Source organism: Uloborus diversus, chromosome 1 (assembly GCF_026930045.1).
Source record: "Uloborus diversus isolate 005 chromosome 1, Udiv.v.3.1, whole genome shotgun sequence".
In the NCBI taxonomy this organism is placed as follows: Eukaryota; Metazoa; Arthropoda; class Arachnida; order Araneae; family Uloboridae; genus Uloborus; species Uloborus diversus.
In genome coordinates this window covers 14866815-14880940 of record NC_072731.1, presented here as the reverse complement: position 1 = coordinate 14880940, position 14126 = coordinate 14866815, and the positions used below count along the sequence as shown (strand labels likewise).

General features: G+C 32.1%; 1 protein-coding gene across 1 annotated transcript; it reads right to left on the bottom strand.

Annotated features, from left to right (window-relative positions):
- Positions 1-1930: 1930 nt before the first annotated feature.
- On the bottom strand, positions 1931-13930 carry LOC129234442 (GPI mannosyltransferase 2-like). The gene is made up of 3 exons (XM_054868445.1): positions 13886-13930; positions 3366-4493; positions 1931-2966 (listed from the first exon to the last, which is right to left on the bottom strand). The coding sequence occupies exons 1-3, from the start codon at positions 13904-13906 to the stop codon at positions 2709-2711; spliced, it is 1407 nt and encodes a 468-aa protein (XP_054724420.1). The 5' UTR covers positions 13907-13930; the 3' UTR covers positions 1931-2708.
- Between the last annotated feature and the right edge of the window lie 196 nt (positions 13931-14126).

The window sequence follows — 14126 nt, the reverse complement described above, 5'->3', positions numbered from 1 at the left end:
ATTATGTGCATAATTCTATTTCTTCTGGGAATATTGCTTTCTCCTCAAGCATGGGGAGAATTCATTAGAAATATATAGAAGAAAGTTTCGTGATGGCCACAACATACTAGTTATTTAAATATTTTCAAAAGAACCACACACAGAAGAAGTCGGGAAGAAGAATCCCAGCTAACTAGATTCAAAAGGTGGCAAAAATTAACATCTATATAAAGTAATACAGCCCATGCTCAACTTCACAAAACCTAATAATGCCTAGTATATTTTTTGTCTAATTAATTGAATATCATAAAATTAGGAGAAAACTGTGTACACTTCACCTGACTGGCTAAAAATCTACAATTTTACAATTTCAATTTCACTAGCCTACTACTTACAAAACACTTCTATTACTTTATTCATTTTTGTTTGTCAGAAAACTAAATTGTACTTTTTTGCAAATAGTTTCAGAACACAAATTTTACAATAATCAACCTGATTCCTCTCAATTTCCTCCAAAGCTGAAATTCTACATGAAATTGCTGTACAAGGCCCCGATTTAGAAATTTTAGGAAAGTAATTACGACACATCTGCAGGGACCCCTTTGAATAGTACAATCAAAAAAGTGCTGTGGAGGTGCAACCCCAAACTGTTATTACATGTATGCCACAGGTAAAGCTAAACTGAGGGTGTAAACTACTTACTGAAATACTAGATAACAAAAAAAATGCTGTTTTGATGTTTAAAGACACATTGTTACACACTTTATGTATCGTACTTGATTTTAAACACCATAACAAGCAAATTAAAGTCATATTTTGGTATAATTTTTTGCTTGGTCTATAATTTTTAGGGCTCCCTTGGAGCAAGGGTTTAATGGTAAACCAGGCCCTGGCCGCAGAGATAGCAATTGGGACTAAAAAGTGTGGGGGGGGGGGGGAGCGACAACTAAAAGCCATAGATTTTTTATCGCCAGCAAAAAAATGAAATAAAAAAGAGAGAAAAAAAGTACCAAAACTTTCTTAAGGATGGTTTGGAGAGCATTTGAGCATTGATTGATGCAAATCTAAAAACTTAACTTTTGTTTTTCTTAAGATTTTGATGAATTATGTACACAATAATTTTCCCTGAAGAAACACTTACGACATGAATTAGACTTACATCATTTACCCCATAGTATTTTGAGATGTCAAACACTTAATAATGGTTTTATTAAGCAAGTATGGCTTGTTTAAGTAGAACAATTGACTTACTGATATCTAAACAATGAATGCATTAACTAAAAGTTACTGCTTGTGCTAAATAATGTTTTGTAAATGGATATACAAAATAACACAAATAATTATGATCGGAAAATTTTGACACTTTTGGTTTTTTTTTATAATTTCTAGTTTTGGTTTCTAAACTGGAAAATAAGATAAATAAATGAAACATAAAACATAGGAGGGGGCGGTTGCCCCCGCCCTCCCGAATCGCCACCACTGCCTGGTCCTATTCAAAAAAGAGTGTGGGGAGTGTGTGCTCAATGTACTATATTATGAACTCAAGTAAAAACCAAAGCAGAACTTAATATCATATCTGTCTAGCGTTAGCAACCTCATTTCTTGTTCGACACCAGCATATACCAATTGTGGAGATGAGCACATGGACATCCAGAGGTGCCATGCAAAAAGATAGGATGTGGTGGGAAAGAGTGCACAGTAGTTACATAATTTCAAGCAGAAAACATGATTTAAGATGACTGATGGACATGATTAAAAATAAATAGTCACACTTTGTACAAGAGCTGGGAAATTTTTTTGGGGGGAAATGTATGAGATTATATGACGGATTTTTGGTAGGCCAAAAAAGGCACTTTACATTAGTTAAGACAGTTTTAATTCAGAATGCAGACAGTTACTTATTTGAAAACGGCTTTAAAACCTATTAACAATAAATGCGCATTGTGTTTTATAATAATTAACTAAATATTTCTTCGGAAGGTGTAAATTACAACATGTTATACACCTCCTCTCCCAGCTGCTTTAATGACTTGCAAATGTACATTACATCCAGTAGCACTGCAATCGATTTCAGATATCAAAATCATGGCGGTATGTAAATTTCAGAGGTAACAGATTACCAGTTCGAAGTATGTTGTAAAACTAAAAGTGCACACAAAGAACATTTGTGATGTCTCTAAAAAAAAAATTTAACATCCAGCCACACTTCTGTAATCAAAAACATTGAACATCATATGAGGCAGTGAGAAGCAATGGGATGTAAGTGGCAAAATTAAACATTTGGAGATAACCAGTACACACGGTAGGTGAACCTCTTCTCTGTCTTGGGGCAAGAGATGGTACTACTAGCCCTGATAGTTGCTGCTATACAGCATGATTTAGAAAAAAAATTCAATGAAAGCCTACCTCTAAAAGCTAATCTTTAAACGCGTTTTACTCAAAACTTGAAAATGTTCACTTGCATGCCTATGCTTCTCACTGCCTCATATGTTGTTACTGTCAAACAGAAACTATATACTTAGTTATGAATCTTCCTGAACTCCATTTTCAGATATGAGGTGGGGAAAAAATAAAGATGCACAAAGTTTATCAAGTCACACATGCGCTAACATGTCTGCCCAAAATGGTTCAGTATCACAATTACATTCAACCTTTTTATGTAAACATTGTTTGAAAAGGAACACATTCTAATGTCCACTAAGGTTTCAGTGAAACACATAACGATATTTTCAGGTCCACGGGAAAAAATTAACATGCAGAAATGTGCCAACGAAAAAGTAAGAAATGAAGTAACAAGAAATTATCTTTCCATACACAGAAGACCTGTAAAATAATTTCTTGATAAAACGCAAAGTGTCTATGAACCATCCTTGAAAGAAAGATTCCTTCAATAGTTTAAATCGTGCTCTATCGTTGCTTGGGAGAAGAGCAGTAGCAGCTATCCAGTAGAGAACAGGACTAGATGAGCACAGAAGTCGAGTCAACACCTAAAATTTAAATTAAATTTGTTCTAAATAACTAATCAATGACCTCCATCTTTTACACCAAAATTGGAACTGCTAATATGTAGAACCTCCCTCTGTCCCCCTTTATGGGTGCCCATGCTAACACCTCTAAGGTTGTGTATAGTTTCATGTTCTTCTCTGTGGTTTTTAACATCAACATACAAAAAATTAAAACTTTCCATCATTGCAAACATAAAAAATTAGAGTCGTGAGGAATGTGAATTCAGAGTCATACAAAAAAATGTTTTCAATTCTTAGTACTTAAATAACTGTGCTTGACTTTTAAGAAATCAATCTTAATTGTAGAAAAAAAAAAAAACACTTACACAAAGAAGTATTATACACAAAAAAGAACTAAAACGCAATTGAAACAATTCTTACCTGTATATGAATGAATACTGCACAGAAAAGTGTGACAAAAAATATGTGTAGAAAATATGGACAGCATCTAGAACAATTGTAAATGTCTGAAACATCATCATACTGATTTGGAAGAAGTCCTAAATGCCACAATGCACTCTTGTTTTGCTTGAAATACTTTACGAATGATAAAATAATTATTGTGAAAATGGGTGCAGCCAATAAGAAATTCGGCACTTGTTTCACAACATAGTAGTTCAAAAATCCCACATCCCAATAGCGAGATTGAATATAAGAATATGACATAGGTATATTCCATGAGCACCATTTACTGGGGTCTGAAGGCAATTTAAGGTCGTATTTTGTAACGAAATCGGCAACAACCTCTGGCATATCACTTTCAGGTAGGTACGACGTACAGAACAAAAGATAACAATACAACTGATAAGATGCAAATGGAATAATAAAAATCACTGCATATATCGATATAACCAATATGGTCTTTAATATATGAATAAAGTCTGGGCTATAGTAATGTGTAAATTTGTATCTGTATTTAAAATGTAGCTTCAGGAGTAAATACCCCACAAATCCAAATGACATTACCCCGTTTGATCTTACGGCAGCAGATAAAGAAAGGGCGATAACGCCAGTAAAATGATTTCCCCTCTCTAAGGCCCAAAGACCACCAAAGGTGAGGCATGCAAATAAACTTTCGGAGTACAGAGCAGAGAAGAAAATGGAAGCAGGGTTAAAACAATATGTCAACGCAGATGACAATGCTAAAATTTCAGATTGAAAGATACAGTTAGTAAGCTTGTACAAAAAGACAGCAGATAATGCGAAAAAGATTGAATTTATGAAAACTCCGGATATTAGTGCACAATTTAATTCATCTAAAATGCCCAAGAAGGATGTTGAGATTATTTTTGTTGTGCCCCTGAGAGATATTGGAAATAATGGGAAAAAAGCGAGCGTATTTTCATGAGTGTAACCATAGAGTGCAATGTGTAAGAAGTACTGAGCGTCCCATCTAGAAAACCCAGACAGGAGGTACGTAATAAATACATTTCCAAGTCCTGCTTCTTCAACAAATGGAAGTCGAAAGGCATCGGCTTTGTGGTCTGGAATACATACGTTGAAAAATGCCTAAAAAGAAGAAAAGAAATCATTTATGAATGATGTAAATTTTTATACGAAATATACACAAATTGAAAAATACCCATATCACATCAAATTGTTAATTACAAACAAGTAAAAATATTACTTACATAAAATTTAATTTTGATAAAACTGCACTTAAAAGGAAAAAAAAATTTAAATTTTGACATTTTGAATTCAAATTATGTCTTTCGCAATCACGAGTGTGTGTATGTAGGCATGTGTGTTTGTGTGTGAGGGGTATGTGTGTTGTGTGTAGGGGTATGCGTGTTGCATGTAAGGGTATGTGTGTTGCATGTAGGGGTATGTGTCTGTGTGCAGGCATAAGTGTGTGAGTAGTTGTGTGTATGAATGTGTGTGTATGTGGGGGGGAGGGGGTATGTGTATGTGTGTGTAGGCATATGTGTTTGTATCTGTGCAGGCATGAATGTGTGGGTAGTTGTTTGTATGAGTGTGTGCATGTGTAGATGTGTGTGTGTATGTGCGTGTGTGTAGTTGTGTATGTATGGGCGTGTGTGTAGGACATGGATGCAACCTGAAGACGGCTTTCGCTACAGGAGCAGCATCATGAGGAGCCGGTGATGGTGCAGAGGGTGGCGGTGGGAAAATAAAATGATAGGACATCAAAACAGTCAAGTGAGAACAATAAGCAATCGTGATTGCTCGAAAAAACACAAACCAAACAGAAATTTTCAATAATCAAATGCCATGTTATTGATTGCATCAAGGCAATTAAATTTATCCAAGGATTACAGACGCAAGCCCTCAAATGCAAAAATAACTCATTAAAAAATACTGCTTTGAGTTTTTATCACACTTAAGGATTCACCAAAAAATATATTTATATATATAATAAAAATAATCATAGTATACAGTGGTGGAATGCTCAGTAAGCCATTTGATAATCTCCAAAGAAATACCACATGTGGAAAAAGGTTGAACAGAGAGCAGGGAGCAATAACAAAATACTGATACTTAACTTAAAAACTTGATCTGGGGCTTTTAGTATTAAAACCAGGTCAACCCTTTTTTTTAAAATTATATACGAGAGATACAAAAACATTTTATGCTCTGAATACCTAATTTTATTTTTCCTTACAAATTTTTTCGACTTCATTTTTATTTTCTTTTTCAATTACCAGTATAGTCTTATTATTTGCAAATAAGAATAATTTTTATTTAGCTGGCTTTGAAATAAACTAGTCTTTTTTTCTTTTCATTTTCCTTTCAAATACAAATTACATTCATGTGTGTCCTCAATTTTATGACAATAAAATTAAATATATAAGTTGATTATTCCATTTATTATCATAATGTTGTTGATGTTACAAAAGTGTCTTACAGTAGTCCTTCAGTAAAAGCATACATTGAGCAGTGGCGCATACAAAGGGGGGGGGGGACCCCAAACCATTGACAATTATATCCGTCCACATTGTGTTCAAACCACTTAATGAATAAAATGTAAATGATTTCAGTAGTCTTTTTAGTTCATTAATTATATTTGAAGTAAATATTTGAACTATTAACTTCTTTTTATTGCTTATGAAATAAAATTATTTATAACATTTTTGCCCTAATAGGAGCTTTATTCCTGGTTGATTTAGTGCTTTTTATTAACACCCAAGTAATTTCAGGAATTTTTCGTTCCCAAGAACTGTAGGTTTGTTCATGGTGGCAGGGGGAGGTGATTCTTCAGCGTAACTTCCCCTAAAATGGTAGTCTGTATTGGGACCGGCAAGAATTTTAAAGAGAGGGGGGGGGGGGAAATCTTGTGGGCCTAGTCCACGCAAAAAGGGCGATTCATTAAGAGATGGAATTGGACGTTTGGTTGAGCGACGCTTTACTAAAGTTTCGTTGTTCTATCAATACTTTCCTCAGTTAAATAATTAGCAACTGTTATTCTCGTAAATATAATGTTTCTAGAATTAAATAAAAACTTTAACTTGTTACTTTGAATAGAAAATCTAAAATTTTTAGTCCACTTTAACATTTCGAATTGCGTTTTTTAAAATTATGTTAATATTTGCCAAAGGCATGTTTGTCTGCTAAAATGTTACTTATTTTCTAAATCTGTACACCATTTTTTTTAAAGTATTAACTTACATCACAAAGCACATTTAAATCATTAAACTTTTTAAAAAAAAAATTTTTCTATATTTTCCTGAGATTTTCGTCTATCCAATTAACCCTTTTTAGGCTTCAAAATGCAGAATTTTATATCCATTTTACAAGATATCCTCTGGGGGAGATACCCCCAGACCCCCTATATCATAATTTTTGCATTTTTCATAGACACTACTCTGTGAAATTTTACGGATTTCCTTTTCTTGACTTTTAATTGTATGTATATGGAAGATTCACTCACATCTAATATTGTTGTGCTACTTTTAGATGCATTTTTTAGTTGTTCAAGCATATCAAGAACCTTTGATGGGCGCCCATATGCAAAATTTTAAGGGGGAGCTCAGATATTTTCCCCATGGTTTAGCAGGATATCTTTCCCATAGACACCGATTTCATTAAAAATTAGAGTTATCAAAGTTTGAAATTTTTGATAAATTATTCGTCAATGGCTGGAAAAGAAATGTTTTTACATTTTTGCAAACAAAAAAAGTACTAAAAGCAAGGAAGTTCTAATTTCTAAGGGGGGGGGGGGGCTTGAGCCCTCCCTTGGGCGCCCTTGGAACCTTTAGTTTTTTCTTAATTGTCATAAACTTTCTCTTTTTCTTTGTGTCTTGACAAACTTTAGATGGAACGGTGCTTTTAGGTGTCATTATATTTCATCAAGTTATTTGTATGAACAAAGCTATGATCAGACTAGTACAGTGTAGGAACCTTCGCTGCCAGTGATGCTAAAGGAATGAAGGTCCATTCACGAAAAAAATATCTTTAGTAGCCAATAACAATTTGATACTTTCGCAGTGCAATTCATTTCTGAAATTTTTTGTGTTGCGGGCGAGGAATTCGCATTAGGTCTAAAATTATTTACTGGTGAAAAAATTGCGTTATAGCCCTTACGCATTAGTCAAATCGTGTTGTAGCGGGAGTCGGCTGTATATCATTTATAATATGTATATATTATTTCATTAATACATAAAATTAGTGAAGTAGCGTATCTTTATACGTTAAAAATTAAAGGATGAGGGTCTAAGAATATATGAAACATTTAAAAGAATTCAATACATTTACCTCAAATTCAAATCAATTTGTCATGCTCTAATCATTTTGTCTATTGTCTCAAAGTAAAAATATTTCTTGAAACTAAGACAAAGAAAAAAAAAAGATTATAAAAGAACTAAATCCAAAATTAAAATATTAAAAAATACAAAGCATAATAAATGCTTACGGCATTAAAAAAAATCTAGTGGAGTGTGATAATTTGCAATATGCAAATTAAAGAATACAAGCAATACACATGGTGCTATACTGGAAGAAAGAAATTTCCCATCGCTATGTGCTAGTTAAGATTGCGTTTAACTGGTTTGGCCCAGGCCCGTAAGTTTTTTCCCCCTTCTCTCTAAGATTTGCGGCGGCCCCGTCTGTATTCGCTCCCGACTTTGATCTGGTTTTGAAAACAGTACAACCTTGCTAATCTGGACCAATGGCAATCCAGCTAAATAAAAAGCTAGATAATAAGTAAAACACATTTGTAAAAAATCACTTAATCTTTTATTACAGCAAAAAACAATGCTTTTAACTAAATTAGGTTGGATCGTTACCCACAAACACTTTATAGTTCGGCTGCAATGTGCAATTATGTCCACTGTAGTTAAACTATAAACAATCAACGTTCCAAATATGTCATGTTGTTTATTAGAACTATAATTTATTTCACGGCCTATATAAGAGTAGTGTATTTCAAAATAAAGAGTGTACATTTAGCACATCTATAGTTTCATTCTTGCTATCATAATTTAGAATAATTATTCAAGTGATTATAATATTTTTAAACTCAACAAATTTCATCCGGATAAATGAGGTTTCTACCATATATGTTTTTTTTAGACATGACTGAGAGAGATTTATTATAGGATCTTACTTTGTAGCATGATATTATCATCAAAGAAATATCAAATAACAAAAGAAAAGCACTTTTGAAAATTAATGGATTGAGCTGGTTTTGAAATATAATTTTGATGCCTTCTCTTGAACTCTCTAATAAAGTAAACATTTCTCAAACTTACACCAAAACTACAAAATTCCACAAAAAACGGATTTTTAGTGATTAGAAAATCCAGAATCTTGTATTTAACATAAATGCAAACTCAAGTTGCTTAAGTATCATTATAAACTAAGTGATGTTCTGTTATGTTAGTCTCTTGGATAACTGATAAATAACTGGATAATCATTAAAATTGAGGCTTGAAATTCTAACTTTGAAAGTTGTTTTAATTTTTTCTTAACTTTGATAACAATGACAAATTTTAATTGGGTTGATTTTAAACAATATTTTACAAGGATGCCCATCCCTTCTAAGAACCAGGGCACCCCACCCCCCTAAATATTACAAAGACCCCTCAAGAGCAAAAGCCTCAAAAAAATGAAAAATACCTCCTGAAATACCCCCCTCCCTAGGTGGGCACCCCTGTATTTAAAATGGTGTAAAATTTTAGAAATTAAAGTATATCAAAATTTAATATCCAAGTATTCTCCCTTTTTGAAGCACTTTCATTATACTTGGTCTGATTGTGACAAAAAAATCTGAGGCCTGCTTTTGCTTATGTCTCAGCAACTAGACCGCTTAGGAGACTTCCGGATTTCACTAAATGATTTGCTTAATCTTAAGGTACAACTTAACGCTAAAAAAATTCAATTCTAAAATAAAATTACTATTTCTTCATTTCTGGTATCATTTTCTTGGAACAATTGAAAACTACAAGAATACTTAAATTGTCCTTTCTGATCAAGAAAAGTTATTTTTTCCGTTTGAGTGCATTATGAAAAGTGCTTAGTATTAAAAAAAAAGTGTTATTTTGAGCTGCTGAAATGACTATAGTTGGGGCAAACCTAACCCGACAGCGTCACAACGCTGTTTTCAATATCTGTGTAGCCTTCCCACAGTTGCTGAGTTAGGTTTGCCTAGTGATGTAAAATACCCAGGTATTTATTTTTAGGGGTAAATACCCAGGGTATATACCTGGGTAAATACCCAAAATGGGTATTTACCCGGGTATTTATTTCAAAAATTTATATTCAACTAAAATACTTTTCTGTATGTATTCCACTATGTATATATAGAGTGTTTTGTTTTAACCTTCAAGACCTCTATTTTTGCAACCGTTAGTCCTAGATGCATACTTACAATTGCAAAAATGTTCAAAATCAGATGCAGACTTAAGATATTGAAAATTTGAAGTAAAAATAAAAATGAGTAAAAAAATACAAATTTTAACTTTTTACACGGGCCCCAGATCCTCTGATTTATTGATATTTAGGGAAATAATCTCCACTGAAAAACAATTACAAAAAAAGTTTGACATTAGTACGACCAATATTCATTGAGGTATGAAACGCAGCGTTTTCTAACTTACACCATTTTACACTCGCCGTCAGTAACATCTTTTGGGGGAAAATATAGCAGTTAATGAGTTTTTATATAAAATTATGTGTGTGCAGAGTGATTTTTCAAATTGTTCAAGGTTTTGCAGCGTTTTTTGCGTATCACGGCATAACTTTTGCATGAATTTTTGAGTAGAAATGAAAAATGTAATACCTTGTTTTTTACTTTGCCAACCTGTTATTATTCTGAAAAGGTAATAAGTTCTAATCTCATCTTCTGCATGGTCCCTTAAAACTTTCAAATGGAATATCTCCTTGAGTTTTCATTGCACAAATGTCAAGTTTTTTTTGTGTCAGTAAGTTTTAAATCAGATCATTTCTCTAAATATAAGTTAGGGGACCTAGAGCCGTATAAAAAGTTAAATTTTGTAGTTTTTGACTCATTTTTATTTTTGCTTCAAACTTCCAATATCTTTACTCTGGATCTGAATATTTTTGCAATTGGAAGTAAGCATCTAGGACTAACGGTTGCAAAAATAAAGGTCTTGCAGGTTAAAACGAAACACCTTGTGTAACCAACTATATACAAAACAATAAATTTTTTCCTAAAATTTGTATTTTGATTACATATTTAAAGAATTATTGTGGTAAACAACTCAGCAATCTAATACCTATGATATTCACATTAAATGTGTTGGATACAGGGTTTGCAGGTTTCTGCCAAGGCGGTAAAAACCACTGGTAGAAACCGGTTAAAACCGGCATGGCAAAAACCCCTTTCTGCCACATTTATGGCAGAAACTGGCAGAAACTCAAAAAATGACATAAATGCAATTCCTGACATACAATAGAAAATGTATAAGAAAAATAATTAAATATTAACCCAAATACAATTTATTTACAACACTATCACCATTCAAAATCAAATTTTACATTGTTTTCACACTGCAGCAGCCTGTAACAAAATACAAGTTTTGACGCTGTTTCTAAACCTAAACAATTTCTTAATTTGTTGTGCACAAAGGAGAAATTTGAGAAGATTCTTTCAAACCCATCAAAACATCGATGTTAGAAATTAAAACATCGATCTTTTTATCAATGTATAACATACATTTTTGAATATACTACACTAATTTAAGCAATACAAAAGAATACGTATCCGACGAATATATTGAAAATACTGAACCTCAAATCATGAATATAATTTAATAAGAATAATTTCGCAACAGCTTGGTATTATAGTTGGGCAAAAATTTATAATAAGACAAGCACCGGTTAATACAATCTAGTTATAGTAATAAGGAAATATTTTCAAACTGAATTAAACTAAAAGTAAATTTACATCAAAAAAGAATCTAAGAAAAAATGCATCATGCACTTACCGTCAGTTGAATGATGAAAAAAAGTTGTGCTAATTATTTTTAAAATACAAAATTAACTCTAACAATAATTTTTAAGAGTAAGAAATATGTGTTGTACTGTTAGTTAATAATTAAACACAAATTTAAGGTAATAGACGGACGACTTGTTGGAGGAAATTGATAAGTAAGCCCGAATATTGGTGTTGACAGTTTGGAGAAAAAGAAGTTTCCTTACTTTGTCCCCCCAGAAGGGCATTTCTCTTTTCGCAGACTATCCCACCAGTCTGAGAAACATCTCTTTCGATGGAACAGAAGTTTCCATCACTATCAAATGCGTACAGGATTTTCCTTTAGTTTAAGAACTGGAGCCTTGAAATAGACTGCAAGTTCTGGCACCAGACTACCAGTGTCAGGTTCTTCCAATAGCTTTGATCTCTTTTTTACTCTCTAGTTAATCTTTTACTATCTTGTAGTGATCTTCCCAAAACCTCTACGCAGAAAAATTGTTCTTATAAAACGGGTGCAAAAAATGATTTTTTTTTGGCAACTCCATAAGTAAACTTAATTACCTAGCGAGAAGATTGGAGCAAAATTTTATGATAATTTTCAATTAAAATGCAAAGACATCAGCATCGAAAAAACATCGAAACCAAAACATTGATAGTCCAAAAACATTGAAAGTAAAACATCGATGTTAAAAACATCGATGTTTTAACAAAAAAATCGATGTTTCCAAAACATTGACATCCATGTTGCACCCCTAGTTTCAACCAATAAAACTCTTTACATTTATGAGTCAGTGAATCTAACCAATTATATTGTTTCTTACATACAGCAAAGTTGAAGACTGTGTTAGTACTTATATAATTGGATTATTAGCTTTCCATAGAAATCAAAATGGGGGGGGGGGGGGAGAGCTCTTTGTTCTTTGAGAATAGCTTTATTCAGTTATTATTAAGTGTAAAATGACAAGTTTCTGAATTTTAGAATTTAATGAAATAAAAAAAAAACTTTATTTATTTAAATATTTGATATATCACACTTTATATTAAAAGCAAACAAAATAATTATAAACAAACTGAAAAATTTGTTACTTACAACATTACAAGGCTAAAATTTCTAACACATAGCAATTTCAACTACGATGAATTTTACTTTGCTTTAGAAATGTCAGTCTTGTTATTTAACATATTTTTACACTAATTATTAAATAACTATTATATTAAGTTTTGCAATGACGAAATGAGTTATATATTTTATTTTACTTAATTGCCTGTCATTAAGTAATTACTAAAGCTATTAAAAACGTTTTCTAGTTTTTGCCAGTTTCTGCCGGTTTTTACCGGTTATAACCAGTTTCTGCCACCGGCAGGGCAAAAACCAGTTTCTGCCGGCAAAAAGCCAACCCTGGTTGGATATGCCTAATCAATGTTGATAGCCAAATTTCACATATAAAAAGCAATTCTACAAAAAGTAAAAAGCTTAACTGGTTACAAAAAAAAAAAGCAAACATCTTCAATTATGGCATTGAAAAGAAAGATTCTTTGGTTCGTGATATGTTTCTTTCATAATTTCATTAAATCTTTCGATAAAAAATATTATAAACTGTGTAATACATATGTATGTATCAGTTTTACCAATTATTTCATATTTAGATTTAAAAAAAAATTATCATTTACTTTTTGCATTTTTTTGTAAAATACCCAGTTTTTGGGTATTTACCCAGGCCTTGGGTAAATACCCAAAAAATATTTACCTACCCACTGGGTATTTACCCGATCCACATCACTAGGTTTGCCTCAACTAAAAAGTTAACGAGCCATTTCACAGTACTTTGTCCAACTTTAGAACCTGCAACATAACTTTTTTTGCCATAACTATTTAATTTACTGTTTGATAGGCACATAATTTTATCTTGAGTTACTCCTACCAATACACAAACTCATAATAAAACAGTGTGCTAATCAAACAGTTCATTAAATAGTTATAGCAAAAGAAAGAGTCAGGTTGCGAACTCTAAAATGGCCAAAATACTGTGAAATAGCCCAAATGCTTAAAGTAATGAATTGACTGCTTACTGTGTTATATTTGAATGTGTAAGTAATAGTAAGGTAAATGCAATGTGTCATACGATTGAAGAAAACTTGTAAAACAGTAAAATAAAAATTTAACATCTGAGTGCTTTTTCATTAAATGTATTAAAAATATGTTTGTGCACCAATCTCAATTACATTTGGTAATTGATATTGGTACAAAGAAGTATTCAGTGAACCGAATATTCTGTCGAATATGCAGAAAACCGAATATTCGGTGCATCTCTAAAAAATAGTCTAGTTAAGTAATAAAATGCTTCGAAATATAGTGTATTCAACTACGATTTCCATGACATAGTCGTTTTAATTATCTCACCAAAATGTCAAATTTGATACTAAATAACTAAAATAAAAAACAAGTTATGACAAGAAAGCGTACGTTTGTTTAAATTCAATCTACCACCTAAATTTTGATCACATAAATTACCTGAAGTAGTAATATAAACATTCGAGTAAAAAAAGCGAATTTAAATATCCGACTGCCACACATATTTTTTATTGCCAAAGGAAATTCAGCAAATAAACAAAGTAAACAAAAAAAAAAAAATATTCTTCCTTGAAAAACTCTTGAATAAACCTTTAAAACAAATTAACTGATAAGAAATCAGTTGAAAGTTTTTTATTTCTCAAATTTATGCTTATATTTTCAAATTGAAATATCTAAGGTG

What these genes read in the sequence shown, in the direction of transcription:
- LOC129234442 (XM_054868445.1), bottom strand. Translation starts at nt 13,906, where the DNA reads ATGTTTATATTACTACTTCAG. An exon ending in TGTTTATATTACTACTTCAG is followed by an intron (nt 4,494 to 13,885) that starts GTAATTTATGTG and finishes TCTTCTTTTTAG; the next exon opens with GCATTTTTCAACGTATGTAT. An exon ending in CAGTATTCATTCATATACAG is followed by an intron (nt 2,967 to 3,365) that starts GTAAGAATTGTT and finishes TTTAAATTTTAG; the next exon opens with GTGTTGACTCGACTTCTGTG.